Genomic DNA, 15,704 nt, shown 5'->3' with positions numbered 1-15,704 from the left:
CTTTTCTGTACCATTTACTCACAGAGGTAGACCATGAACATCAATGGATCTACCTGCAAGTATAAAACCCATTATGTGCTTGTAGAACTTAGCAACGAATATTAAATCTAAAATCATTATACTTTACAATAATTTCTATAATCTTATCATAAGGACACTAAATGTAATAAGAAAGCCAGTGCTGAGGCATTCACTGGTATCAGATGCTTCAGGCAGTTATACTTCCATTCTACACTATGACCTGAAAGTACAATATAAAGACAGACAATGTTGTTAAAGCTATATAAAAAACCTTGTTACTAAGACAAACAGTATTCTTCCACTTGACAGAAAACAGAAATGAAAATAATTAAACACTTTTAAAGTACAACTGTTAATAAAAATAAATGATATAGTTTTTTCATATTTAGTAACAGTATACTAATGAAGCCTATTTGTTTTTTAAAAGACACGTATGTCCAAATTCTGCTATTGTGTTCTTGGAAAAGTACCTTACCATAATAAACTAATCTAAAATATACCCAGATTTATATTTAATAAAAGAAGAGCCCCTTCGGCAATGGTGTCGGTGCAGGTTAGCTGAAGGTTAAGTCAATCCCCTCTCATTGCTGTGGTCAGCTGCATAGCTCGCCTCGCCCACCGAGACTCACCGAGGTTATGGCAATGGAAGATGGTAAACTGAAGTAATAGCTTAGAGGGCTCTGAAAATATAACATCTGCCCTTAGCATAACCCACTGTGTTTCTACAGTTTTACACATTACAGGGTCCTTTTCTGTTTCTGAATACAGAACTCAAGAAGATGCAAAATCTCACCTCATAAAGGAGAACGTTTTTAAGTAACTGAAGAAGACGACAGCATATAGAAATAGTAATACTATTATACATTTATACTTTTTGCTTTGCTTAAATTATAAGATCCTCACATTAATATTTCCTAGTAAGTTCTCATGTAAGTGTTAGTACAGTATTTAAAATGGTTCTTCATGCATTCTTCTACATGGTTCTTCTACATTTTAATAGTGGTGGTTTTGCTTTAGTTTCAAAAATGTAATGTTACAGCATAGGATCCTGCAGACCTCACTGCTCAGGGAATATATGAAAGGATATTCACTGCCAGCATGTTGAAGAATCTCTGGCTTTTCCAGGCAGTCTGTCAGTCTCTATTACCTGGAAATGCACTTGAAAAGTTTAACAGACATACTTCTTTAAGAAGTTTGGTGTCACCATTTAGATCAATTTCCTTTTTGGAAGGCATGTTGGGCCCACACCTCCCTCAGAAAAAGAAAAAGAGATGTCCCAGATAAGTATGCACCAGAACATCCCACTGAAAATGGCACGCTCTTCCAGGAAAGAAAACAGGACTCAGTGCAGCAGTTGCTTTCTGAAGAAACCCAATTGCTCCCTTCACACAGATATTTTCATCTGCATAGTCTGTATTGGCCAATTAAGAAAAAACACTTGTTAAAAAATCATAACACATTAGGTATACATGATAAAAATGAAGATAGTATTTGAAGTCGTATTAGAATGACCCTTCAAAGGGCGTGCAATAACTGGCTGGCCTTATTATACTGGGTGTGCTCATAGATGCTTTGCAACCTCTGTTAAACCAAGTAGTTGCCTACTGTGTGCTTCACAGAGCTCTCGCTGTGATAAATTCCCTGGCTAGAGACTAAATTAGTGCTCCTATTTGCTCTTGCGTGACTCTGTAATGGGTTTCACCCCTTGTAGAACTTAAATCCGCTAATTAACAAAAGTTGATTTCTTCTCAAGTCCAGGGCACAAGACTTTCTGAATTTTTATCCTGGGCAAAATCCTACTAATACTTCCTAGTAAAACTGTAGGAGAACCGACATGCTTCTAGTTTGCTGAGTACTTGTGCCATCTGCCTTAGACACTCTGAGTGGCGTGACAGGAGGCTGGAGATCTTAAGCAATACACTAAAATAGCAAGTACCTTTGTAGTGGCCCACTGTAGGTTGTCTGTATTTAGGATGTCTTTTCTTTAGTAAATGCACTAATGTTGGCTACACATATAAAACTGCTTCAAATTTAACACTCAGCTTCTTGGCTGGCATAAGTGGAATTTAGAGGAATTTATATTTCTCAGTGTAATGTTAATTAAAATGTACATTCAGAGCAAAAGACAGGCTGGATTCTTTTAAAAACACATTAATGCCATTTAGGAAAACAGAATTAAATAGATAATAAAAGCATGATGCTTCATCCTTTGGACAATGCATAGATAATAATTCATAACAAAATGAATTAGAATTGTATTAAACTTTGATTAAAATAAAATGTAAGCAAAGAAAATTATTTCAGTGCTTTCCAAGCACTTGTGCTTCTCAAGCAGCAGAAGAGAATAAAAACAAAAGGCATCTAAAGCTAGTCAAAAAGGTGGATTTTGTAAGCAAGATAAAGCTTAAAATATCAAAACTTGTACAGTCCAAAACCCAATCTTAATCAGAATGCTTAGCTCTGACATTTTTTTCATATGCATATTAGTGTATCTGTCTTAACTTGCTTGAAGAGAAACCAATAATATGTATAATAAGCTTTTTACCCTGCTTTGCTATGGAAACAAGGCATGTGTGATCTCACTCTGACTTTCTGTACTTTCTCAGATAATTTTTAACTTGTTGGATGATTTCACCTAATTAGGAAGTGGGGGGAAAAAAAAAAAAGAAAAAAGAGGCAGTGTCAAAAGTAACTCACTTCCTACAGTTCGTATGAAACAGGTAAGTAAAGGTGCAGGACTCAACTGCATGGCACCTACAGGTCCCATCGTCCCTTCGCGAGACCAGAGAGCCAGGACGGCGTGGGATGGGGACAGGCTTGGCACAGCCGCAGTGGGAGCTCCCGTCTCCCCCAGGCAATCAGCCACGGTACAAGGCTAGGCTTCACACAGCCACCTGCGCAGCATCAATTCTAACTAATTTCCAAGGTAGTTCTTTCACTCTGTCTTTTGTAATAAAATTGTAGTTTTAAAGACATACCTATAGTAGAATATGCTAGAAAAAGGGACAGAAAAATACATTAAGCTCATGACTCCAGTTTTTCATTCCTTTTCCTGCCTCTCATCTTCTCCTTATTTAGGGCTGCAATGCTTGCTGTTGATGATAATAACAATGTTTTTCAAGCTACTACACAACAATATTGACCTGTTGTTGATCTATGTACCGGCAGCGTATAATAACTTGGTGTGGTTTTCCCCTATAGCTGCTAGCACTTGTCCGTTCCAGGTTCCTTTTACCTGAAGAAACAGACTGCTTCAAAAGCAACCCCACCTGGACTGCGCTAGCCAGGAAAAACAAAGCAAAACCAAGACCTTCTTAACTGAAGATATAACTCCTATTTGGATAGGCAACACGAAAATAAAATTGCAGCCTTCATATAACTGTGCCTGCTTGCTAACTCCCTGGTGAGTTAAAGTTAAGGCACTATGAGAGTAATGAAGTCTTTATCTTGATTGGAAAATGTTTCATTATATGAACAAATGAATCACTTGTCCACACCCAGGATGCTTTTTTCCCCCCTCTCTGTCTGTTTAACTGTACGGAAACATTAAAATATAACAGCAGGGAATTCAGCCAGGTTTCATCTCTCCCACCAACTGCAACAACCTGTATATACACATAAGATCTCTATAAAAAAGCCCTAGGTTTCATGCGAGAGAATTAAAGATTTTCTTATTGCTAGCAAAAGTTAGATGCTCTTATTTTAACCTTTGTTCATGTTCGTACTTCCAGGCATGAAGTGCTACTAAAGCACGTTACACTTGGCATCTCTTATTACTGAAGCAGAAGGCAATGTAATCTTGTGAGAAAGTGTAATAATGTGGTATTCATTTTGCTTCTGTGGCTGGAAGCCAACTCTATATTAATATTCATTTCCAGTATACAGAGCCACAATATTTCATTTATTTTAAGAATTTACAATTAATTTGGTATGATTCTGTTATCTGCTCCCAATTTCCTTCCCTGTTTCTTTTAGCTGAAAAAGCAGCTCTTGTATAGACTTTAAAAAAGTAAATTCACAACTGAAGCATCAAAAGATTGCTACTGGCTACTAAAAGCAAGAAAAAACACAGACAGAACAAAATGAACTTGAAATATTACAGATGACAATGAAAATTAGCTTTCTGCAAATGGTAAAATTTCATCTGTAGAAGTTCTCAGTTGACTTTTTCCTTTCCAAACTCAGCAGATAAAACACTCCTTGCAGCATGCTGTTTGCTGCTATAACCAAACCAGAGAACGTTGTTTGTCTGCTTTCCTTTGTTTTCAAATTATTTCAACCACCACATACATAGCATTAAGCTGCAAATATGTGAATCTTTGTAAAATGTAATAAATATAGGGATTTGAAACAATTATAACAACAAATAAAATCCTTAGTATTTTCAAACTTCAGAAAAAACATAAATAGATGCCTCTACTTCCCTACACCTTTGGTTTCCACTAGTGCAACCACTTTTGCAATATAAGTGCATTTATAATTAACACAAGTTATTACCTAACCAGCCAGTCATAAGATCTGTAATTCCATTCTCCTAATATGCATTTACCTTCCTTACCTGTGAAAGAGCCTGAAAAGCATTTTACTTTCCAGCTGCTGGCACTTACTCTCCTATAAAAGTGAGATTATACCCAGGTCCACAGACTCAACAGACACCAAGAGAGCAGTCAGTACAGCAGCTATCAAATCAGAAATACCATCAATGATGAAACCATCCAAGATCTGCAGTGTGCCATGGGAAATGCCAGTTTTCTAATATATCCTGGCAATATTTAAGGAGAAAGAGGGGAGGGGAAGGAAACTGACTGTGAAAGCTATTTAAGTGAAATGAGACTTCCCCATGTTCAGTAACCTTCATGGAGACTCTCAGGACACACTCCCTGACATATGTGTATGTTCACACATACATACATACAACCTATTTCAGCAAAGCTTGTCTGTCAGTACAACACAAGAATGAGTGGTGTTAGTCTAGAATAAATGATTAGGAAATTACACAGTGAATATGTAAGACTGTATACAGTATTTAAATTTTTAATACTGGGTTTTGCCATTTTTGGGTACTAGATCCTTCTTGTTTGTATAGATCTGGGGAAGAAGAGAAGGGGAGGCAGAGCAGCTTTCCTGAACTATCTCTGAAAATTTAGCCTTAAAATGCAAATAATTTTGACAGGGTATGGTATGTATCTGCTTTAAATGATGGTGAGATCATGCCACAGATGCACCAAAGAAGCCTATATATTATATACCGATCACTGAATAATGCAAGAAGGCATGGAGGTGCTGTTTTACTAAACAAGTCTTTTCACCTGCAATCTAGTCAATCAAAATGATTACACCCAGAAATAGCCTCAAGTTCTATACAAATATTTGTCATTAAAAATTCATAACCATGTTTTCCTGATCATTCATTTGTGTTTCTCTGTCTATTAAAAGGGCCACAAGAACAGCTGGGGAGACAAACTGACTGGATAAAGTAGAGTTTCTGAAGAAAAACAGATGAAGAATAGATGATACAACTTCTTTTAAAAAGACTGTTCCTCCCTCATCTCTTAAAGAGCTATTTTAAACACATCTGATAGCAGTGAAGTATTTTTCCCTTTTTTTTTAAAAAAGTGAAAATATTTTTAAGTAGATGCTATTTCTGTATGCACTTTGAGTTTTATTTCCTGAAATTTAACTTGCATAGTTCTAATCTTAATGAAGTGTTTTCCATTTTATTTTCAGCCAGCCAAATTAGAAACAGGTATTCTGTTTGCACTTAGTTGTTTTATATCACATTTAACATATCTATACACTGCTTCTAAATGGTTGCGCAACGAGAACAGAAGAAAAAAGAATAAACAGGAAGAGTCCAAAAATGAGGCACCTACCAATCAAGGATATTAATACTGTCACTTCAGATACCTGAATACTGCATTTCAGTTTCAACATACCACACTGTATCAAAACCAAAAAAATATATTTTCATCTTTCATTAAAAAAGAGACAATTTGAGTCTCATAAATTAAACCTAGAACATGCTACAGATACTTTTAGTTTGACATCCTAAAACTTAAAGTCATCTAACAGAAATTAATTGTATAGACCATTCGTCTCATTTGCAAACTCAAGTAAAAAATAAACTAAAGCTTACCTTCAGTACACTGCAGGAAGCTGATAATGAGCAGAAACCAAAAACTTTGCATTCTGCAGCCAGAAGACACCATTATTGATCCCTGTAAGAATTTTCTTTGTATTCCTTAATGAATCCAGTTATAAAAGCCCAGCATCATCGAAACCAGTGGTCTGCATTATTCATCTTCATACCTGGAGAAGCAGAGGATTTGGAAGAAAAGGAGAAAAAAATCCATCAATAGCTGAACACCAATAATTTGGAATACCAAATTTTACTTGACATGAAGACAGAAATTTTTAATAAAAACTGACAGTACACCTGTACTGTAGCTGGGAATTTGGCAGGTTTGTGGGATGTTATCTCTCAAGGTCAGTGATCATTAAACAGAATGCCAAACAATTATACATGTTGAAGTTGAAAGTATGAATGTTATTGATGTACTTGCACTAAGACACACAGAAAAAAACAGATAACATTTTTTCTGAATGTAAGAAACCAGATTTGCAGATCACTAGGCTAAGCTTTTCCCACTCCCTAAATCTGACACTACCTGCATTTCTCTACCTCAAAGTACAACAATAAAATTAAATCTAGGATACTGCCATATTTCTTAGGGATTTGAAACATGGAGTGGCAGAGAACAACAGAACAACATCACTCAACAGTAAAGCTCTGCAGGTCTCCTCACTGTCACGGCTCCGGCACTCCCTTTGTGCTACACATAGATCACTCCTTGGATGAGAAGCAGTAACAGCAACTTTGCCAACAAAATACTCTCTTTGGTAAGGAAGTCTCTTCATATGACTCTACAGTTTGCCATATTTCTACCAAATAAACACCTTCAGAGAAAAGGGAATTAAACATAATGGATGAGACTCTCCTGTCCTTAGCTTCTGACAAGATTTGTCTCCAACTGAGAAATATGAACCGAACTGCTCCTGTAAACGATGTAGCAAAGGAAGAATTCTTAAAGCTATCATTTGCATTTGAAAAATATAATTCGAGTGATAGAGTGCAGTAGCTGTGATAGAAGATTTGACAGCAGAGTGCTCCCTTCCGCTAATGACTTCATTCTCTCACCAGCCAACTGAGTAACTATATACATTCTCTTCCATATCACTGTGTGAAGCTAGATCATGCTTCAGCCCCAACTATTAGAGTTTGAGTACCTATAGAAAAATTAACATCCATATAAAACCAAATTCTTTTTAACTACAAAGCTGGCTCTATATATTACACATAGGTGAAACAACTCCAGAAGAATGACTCTCTGAACATTGAGGCAATTATAGACCCAAAGAGCTGTGTCTGGTGCCACGCTGGCTTGGCCTCTCCAAGACCAACGGACAGGACTGCACGGATGTTGTCTGAGACAGCTGAAATTAACGTTACTTTAAGAACATGTAAGGATAACTATGTAAAAATTTAAGTGGCAGGATGCAAGGGCCACTTATGAGTCTTATGAGTATTGGAGCATGTTGAGGGCTTTAAAAATACATTTACCCTCTTGGCAAGGAGAACTGGAAGGGATGAAGAACACAAAATGCCAAAGAAATTCTATGAACTGTAGATCACTTTCAGAAGTAGAAAGTGTAACTCCTTTTATATTAGTCAATGTTAATATTAATCAATGATAAGTTTGTTCCCTGAGCACACAGACAGCAACAAGACTGACACTCACTTTTTTCCCCGGGAGAGAAAGACAGGAATTAACAGAAAACATTATGGAACAATTTCTCTGGCTCTCAATGAAGGCAATGTGACTGTGGCAGAACAGGAGATTATTAAATAGCCAAGCAGGCTTCTTTACTTGTCTCCTTTTTAAGAGGAGTGATGCCACTTCAGTGTAGGCATCCCTCTCACACAACACAAGCGTGCTTGTGATTTCTCACATGGAAATGAAAGAGAACCAACATCTGAAGCCAACTGATTTTATGTTTATTTATACATAAAAACAAACCCTTTTTCCAATTTCCAACTACAGACAAGTGCTCTTCAATCACAAGCGCTTTTATCTGCACATATTTCAACAAAGAGCATGCAATAGTGAACAGAATGCTTCAGTGCAGGACAGCCAGAGCGTGGCTCTCCCTGGCACAGACCCATGTGCCCAGAGGTAAAAGATGTGCCCTCAATTTCGATGGTGATACACCAGCTGCTACAGGACAACCCACAGGCAGTTATGAAGAGACAGTCATATTGTATCTCTAGATCTTTCACATTGGGCCGAGAGTGTTTTGCAACTAAAAAGAAAAAATAATCTAAAAATCCACAAAGGATGCACTGCATTCAGCTGAAATTACAATTGCAAAGGAGCTCCTGCTGAGTAAAGAATAAAAAATTGCCACCATGATATATCCAAAAAAAACCCTGGAGATAGTTCAGCTAAAAGCTTGGGAAGAGATTGGATTAATTTTTTACCTGTAGCACCCAAAGGAAAAATCATAGAACTATTTCACAGACACTACAGACTAATCAGCATAATTTCAGTAAGCAATCAGAATAATCCAAGAGAATAGATGAGGAACAATAATGGCTAAAAGTGAAATTAAGTCAGCCTTCTGATTGCTCCCAGTCTGTCCAGAAGATTTTGACTTCCTGAGACTCAAGTTTTATCATGATTTCCACAATATATCACTGCACACCCAGATTTTGAGACATCTTCCTTCATCTTCAAGTGGATAGTGACATACCTGGGCTATATCATCCTTAAACTCATTGCCTCCTTGTGGGCTTTTTTGAACTGGGGGGGGGGGGGAGAAGGGTTGTGTTAAAAATCAAAAACAATAATCAAAGTACCACTTGTGGTACCCAAAGTCTCTCTAGTAAATAGGTGCAAAATTTATGGCACAGACCTTTTTTTTTTTTTTTTTTTTTTTTTAAATTGAGTGTTTCTGAGCTTGTAATCCGATTTAGTAAACTGACTTATTTTAACTATTTTAATAAGAAACCACAGTTTCTGGAAGGATATTGATGGTTTTGGGATATCAAAACCAGCAGAAACTATTCAATTAAGAATAAATGCAACGTATTTTAAGGACAAATTTAAGTGCTTTGTGCAATATATTGTTCTCTCTAGATTGCTGTAGCCTACAGACATAGAATTTAACTCAGTGTGCTGCTGCAAAAAGAATTCAAAATAAACTAACCAGCCCCTATCAGATTATCAGTAACACATGTTTTTCTAAAAAAAAGCAAGAAAAAATTAAGCAGTGTTTGAAAACTGATGCAATAAGGTTTGGGTTTGCTTCTTTTCTTTCAACTAAAAATTAACAGCTTCACAGCGAACAATTTTTAATGCAACCTATATATTTGAGAAACTCTATGTGGCTCCAAGTAAAAGAACGATGCAGTTCTAAAACAACTATTCATCAGCATAACAAAAGCTAATCCTGAAAAAGATACCCAGACGTGAGCTGGAGCCAGAGAGCACTCCAGCTAGAGACACTGTTGTCAGCCCCGTCCCTCTGACCATCCATCAGCGATACGGAGACTGTCAGTGGCATCTCACAACAACAACAAATCCCAAACCAAACAAGCAGGACCAGGAAAAGACATATTAAGTTACTTCTTTGTAAACAGAAAAAGGAGACCACAGTGAGCGGCTGTCCTGCACAAATAACTTATTTCCCCTCAGACTTTAATAAACCTTTTCTCTGGATCACTGACTGCTTTGGCTTGTGGGCGGGACAGAGAGAAACTCCCCAGAGCAAAAGGTTGCTTGAATTTCAGAGTGCAATAAAAGCTGCCCAGAAAATTTCAGTTGTAACTTAAATCCCTACCTCTGGGCCATACTGCAGTCTCCCACAGAAAAAAAACCAACCCTCTGCTGGAAACAGGAGTGGTTCAACTTGTTAAGTTTCTTCACATATGTGCTGCTAAAGAAGACTAGATCAGTAATGGAAATGTTAATGTTCAAACCTGTACACTGCAAAGGTATTGGGCAGCTCTTCATACTGTATTCATAAGCTGTGCTCCAAGTCCCGAGTATCTTTGTGCCCCTGCCTCGCTTCCTTGTTCTTCTGTACTTCAGAAACTTCTTACACACAGAACACGACCGCTGCAGAATACGTGCCACTGTTGGCCACCCCTCTCCCTGCAACATGGCTCGAGAGCACCCCAGAGATAAGAGAAAGCTGCTCCAAACATGCTCCTTGAAATACTTTCATCTTTGGAGAGAAAGACCTCTAAAGGACTAAGGCATCCCAACTCTACTCTGTTTAACCTTCCCAAGGTTTTATTTTCAAAAGCCAAAAAAAGGGTCTTTTAAGAGCTTCTGGACAACTGACACAGCACGCTCAAGAGCTGCCTTTTCCCTCCTGTTCCATCCAGCTTTTCAGGCAATTAAGACAGAGGGGAATGCAGAGATATTTCCAGCTAAGCCAGGAGGTTTTTCTTTAGCTGAAAGTCTTTCAGACTAATGCTGATATATTTTACAATATAGTGCTTAATTTTCCAAATCATCTTAGAAACACTGTGAAGCATTTGCAACCTCAGTCAAGCTTTAACATTCCTATTACAGAAATAAAATTTACACTAGCTTTGCAGATGATGAGGCACAGAGAGGTAAAGAACACCAGCTATAGCTGCACAGCTCGTACGTGCTGAGGAACTAGCAGGACCCAGGCAGTCCTTCTTATAAATCCTGTATGACCTACCTTGCCACACATGCAGCACCCCCACTGCCTTTCATAACCCAGTTTATGAAACTAAGTAATTCTGTAATATATCTGAGACACTCTGCAGAGGAAAGGAGGGGGAAGAGGAGGCAAGGGTGAGTAGATATATATTCATACAATATAATAGACTACTTAGTCTCCTGAGAAATCATGTGTCCACGTGCTTTCCCATCATGAGGCTTTCCCAATTTTTAAAAAGTTAAACTTCCTATAATCTGTAACATAAGAATTTAATTAGTGCAGTGTGATTAGCAAAACTGTCTAAGCCACATTAGTAAAATACTAGAATGAGACTAATACTTTTTACGATCCAAGAGCTAGTTTTATACATATCTGCAATGAGACCCAGCTCTAGTTTTGAACACTGAATATATCTTCAGATGCATTCCTCAGTCTTCAATATGGTTATTCAAAAATTGACTTACATTAGTAACTTTGCATTAGTGTTACACTACCAGATCGTAGAAAATCTTCAAAGTTATGAGATCTTACCAAAAAAACTGAAGACAATCAAGACCCCATGCTGATTTAGTTAGCATCCTTCTACTATTTATGGTAAACAATCAACGCTTGATCTGTTCCAATTAAACAAGTTGCATATTGCAAGAAGAAAGGAAAGGCTAACTCTGCTCTGTCTAAAATTGGTTAACAAAGACTTACTTTCCATTAAAAGTAATTCAATGCTTAAAATGTACCAGAGAGTCTTATCTTCAATTCTGTATTCAACAGCCCATATTAATTGTCACCTTGAACAGTACTGGATTTCTAACCCAAAACATCTCTTCCTAAGTTGCATGGAAGGAATACAGTATCAGGATAGGGAATAATACAGTAAGAACAAGACTTGACCAAGGTCATCCAACCTGGCAACAAAAAAAATTACTTCAATGCATTCAGCTGCGTTGTGCTCTGGAGTGATATACCCATGCCTGAGGAACACCTGAAATAGTGTGCAATAAATGTGTACTGTAAATTGAGAATGACCACAGAAATGCCTACTGCACACCAGCTTGGGTTCCCACCTCATCAGTGCAGCAGATCATTCAAAATATCAAATCTACCTATTTCAAGCCTTGACACCACAGAGTGCAGTGACACTACTTTAACAGCGCAACATCACAATTTAGTCCATCAGTCCACAGCAGCTCGGTGGTCTACTGCAATCATTCACAGAGAAAATAAATAGGGTTTGAGAGGAAAAGACGAAGGTTTTCCTTCCTCATCAGCACTCCAGTTCAGCTTGGCCTCATTCTTGTGTTTTACAGACACGTTACATGGCGCTCCATTCCCGACAAGCCAGCTTTGCCCCTTCTTGTTAACACAGGATAAAGCCTGGACACTCTAGGGAGTTTTCATTCAATAAGCCAGCAAAGTAAACCTTTGCTAGCGCTAATAAGAATGGCTTTTTTTGGCTCCAGGCACTCTCCTTTTGCCAAGTCTGAATTTCTCTTTTTGCCTTTGCTAAATGCTCAGAATCAAAAAGCAGCAGGGGGTGTGTGGAGGGGTGTCTCACTCAATCCTCATTGCAAATTCCCTGTATTTCACCTGAATCGACACCATGCCGCTACATCAGACCACCTCCACTCAAACAGTGCAGGTAAAACCTTTCTAACACTTCTGCCCTCTGTGTGACTACATCTTCCTGGGGTCTCAAAGATAAATCCCCAGCATCCAGAAAGGGGGGAGGGAAAGGGATGCTGTAAGTCAATTACAACCGTTATCGGCTGTAATATCTTAGTGTCATGCTGAGCATGTTAAATATGCTGATCACTTTGGACACCAGAGGCACAGTCTAAAGCTGTTTGCCATTCTCTTCATTAAACTGCAAAACAAATAGCTCTCATTTTCAAACCTACGTAGGACGGATTTTATGAACATCAAAAATAAACAAGAAAATAATGAATAGCTATAAAAAACACCGAGAACCGTATGACAAACCAAAAGAAGCAATCACAACAGTTGAAGAAAATTCAAAGGCTTTTCAAACTTCTCACAGAAGAGAAATCCTCAAAATAATCTATTTATATTAGAAGATATCATTCCTTTCCCTTGGAAAAAAAAAAAAAAATCACTAGACTAACATCAACCAAAGACACTGCAGTCTTGTAAGACAGTAAACTGTTTGTTGACAGCCTTGACAAGGCTTTGCAAAGGCCCGTATTTCTCAAAGCTGTTATGCCACTTAGCTGATCTCTTTTTTTTCCTCCCATCCAGTGTTTTTCACAGCCGAGAACTTGTTTGAAGTGGAAGTAGACTGAAAAACAAAACAAACAGAACTAAGTCCTGGGACTGTGGTCAAACATGTCCGTACCTGTGCAGCAACGTGGTGTTTCTCTAGCTGTCTGCAAGGATTTCAACGCACCCGATCTGCTTTATAACCGCTCATCACCAGACTTAAGCAGGAGAATGAGTACAGATATGCCTTTCACCGCAGACACACTGAAGTAAGACTACCTCATTAGACCAGAATAGAGCCACCAGCAAATACCCACGAGCTACTAACTTCCAAAATTAAATCAAGTTACAGGCAAAAGCAGACAAGAACATATTTTTACCCATGCATTTACAGCACTTTTACCCATGCTATAACTGGGTTAATGGGGGCTGTATAGCCCCAATACACTGGACCTGCAACCAAACTACGGTTGAGGATGGCTGTGCTGCAGCCTTGGCATCTGGCATTCATGCACAAACCTCCCTTTGGTAGCACCAATCCCCTGGAAACTGCTGCATTGAAGACTTCTTTTCTAGGCATGTGACAAGGCATGTTATCAAAAAGATTCATGAAGGTGCTGTTCCAGCATCCATTTTAAAGCATCCCCTTTTCTATCAGTTGTATTTAAGATCAATGTATGTTGTCTGTACTCAGTATAAATTATATGGTTCAAGTTTCATGAACAAGCTTGTGTAGGCAGCAAAGTCACTTCAGATTATTTTTTTTAAATTCTATCAAAAACCTTTGTTGTTACCAGAGAAATACCAACTCTTTAAAGAGTAACTGAAATATATTTATCATTTTTAAAGAAGCAGGAGGCACATACATATACATAGAATGCACTGGGTGTAATTTGTGGCATATCTTTTGCTTAGAGAGGAATACGGTTCTAATGTTAACATCTGTGAGACCATGGCCTAATCATTGTGCAGTGAAATATGAAACAAAATCAATGGTGGCACATAAGATGTAATCTCTACTGTGTTTGACTCACTGCACTGAATCCTTGACTCATAAATCATTGTTACTAGCCATTCAGTGAATCAATATTCAGATTCCCCCTTGGTCTATACATATGACCACTAAATGAAATAATAATGACCAAAATCTGTCATATATTAGGTTATCAATATTACCAAAAGGGATTTCTTGGGAGTAATGAGATAATCTAGGATAAAATACATCAGATAACCATGCAAAGAACTGTGAAAAACCTCTGACTAAATATAGAGAGCAGGAGAAAGGTATTTTTAAATACTTCTACTTCCATCATATCCTCAAGTACTAAAATTTACCATAGCATCACAATAATGCATTTCATGAAAGACCATTTCAATAATGCATGCTTTTAATTATGTTTTAAAACATGCTGTACTTAAGTATTTTTCTTTTTCTTCTTTCAAATAGCACCTTCTTAAGTTATTACTAGTTTTGTTTCTTTTCTCTGAAGCACAATTAATATTACAGTGATCAGAAAGTAGTATTTTCTTACCAGCAGCCTGATAGTCAGGAGCTTCAGAAGACCATAGTTTAGTTCCACTAAAAACCACCACCACCAAACAAACTTCTAAGAGTAATTCCATAAAGCTGTATTTTCCAAACCATTCACAAACCATTCAGTTATTAAAAGACAGTGGATTATGCCTTGCAGAGAAACCTGAGAAGTGCGCTGTGCTACTATCCCATACTCGGCCATGAGCCACATCAAAATTTGCAATTTTGACAACAGAAGAAGGGAAGAAATGATGGAGACCTCAAATATGTCACCCTTGAAAGAATAATCAACTAAGAATGATCTTTAACTACTTTCTAAGCACACAAGAGATTCTCCAGGCAAGTATGACTTACAGGTAGAAACTTCACTGAAATTACATAACCCTTTGGAGGACTTCAGTGTGTATATTAAGCACAAAAAAAGAAGCACACATTGACAGAGAGACATCTTTCAGGTTCACCAATTTTACATACCAGTAGTACTTAGAAGTAGAAGGCTGAAAACTCAAAAATCATTACATAAAAATCATCAAACTCTGTTTTTCTTCCCTCATAATTGATTTTTCTCATATACACATTCATGGTGAAAACAAGAACTCAAGGGTGAGAAGCCATATACGACAGTACTGCAGAGACAGCACTAACTCTCTTCCTTGCACCTACACACAAATATACGACCAAATTACGTAACTACTGCTCGCACATCATCAAGAATGTGCAAAACATACGCAATAAATATGGCAAATAAATATTCAGTATCTACTCAGAAAGGGCCCGATTCTTCAACAAAACAAAGAATTCATTTATGTTACTAGATGATGTGCTCTGTAAAGATGTACAAGTTACCTAGGCATCTAATGATGCAACTATAGTTAAGAGTATTTTCTTGTACAATTTAATAAGCAATGAACATTCAGGTGACTATTCTTAACTGTGCAAGGCAGCTGAATGACTACCAGTCATTCATCAGAGCTGTATCACTCCTTTAACTGCGGTGAACTGTGGGCTTTCTTATTTATTCAAACTATAATAGAAAAATAGAAAACTATTTCAGTTCATTTTTTATTCCTTTTGTAGACAGGCTAAGTCAGAAAACTGTAATAATTACATTTGGAGAAGTCATGAGCAAAAAGAGCTCTCGTAATTGTAAACTGAACAGAAAGGCTCCTTCTACTTG

The 15,704-nt window shown here is 37.5% G+C and overlaps 1 protein-coding gene across 20 annotated transcripts in view; it reads right to left on the bottom strand.

Annotated features, from left to right (window-relative positions):
* Positions 1-15,704, bottom strand: part of ADGRL2 (adhesion G protein-coupled receptor L2) — a 393,202-nt gene that overhangs the window by 121,918 nt on the left and 255,580 nt on the right. For all 20 annotated transcript variants that reach the window (XM_074876378.1, XM_074876380.1, XM_074876379.1 and 17 more), the window contains one exon: positions 6,158-6,330. In XM_074876378.1, the coding sequence (XP_074732479.1) occupies positions 6,158-6,230 (73 nt within the window). In that variant the 5' untranslated portion in view covers positions 6,231-6,330. The remainder of the gene's footprint in view (positions 1-6,157; positions 6,331-15,704) is intronic.

The sequence above is a fragment of the Strix uralensis genome, chromosome 8 (genome assembly GCF_047716275.1).
Source record: "Strix uralensis isolate ZFMK-TIS-50842 chromosome 8, bStrUra1, whole genome shotgun sequence".
NCBI classification, from domain to species: Eukaryota; Metazoa; Chordata; class Aves; order Strigiformes; family Strigidae; genus Strix; species Strix uralensis.
Note: the sequence above shows the minus strand (reverse complement) of the source record. Positions and strands in the feature narration are given on the sequence as shown.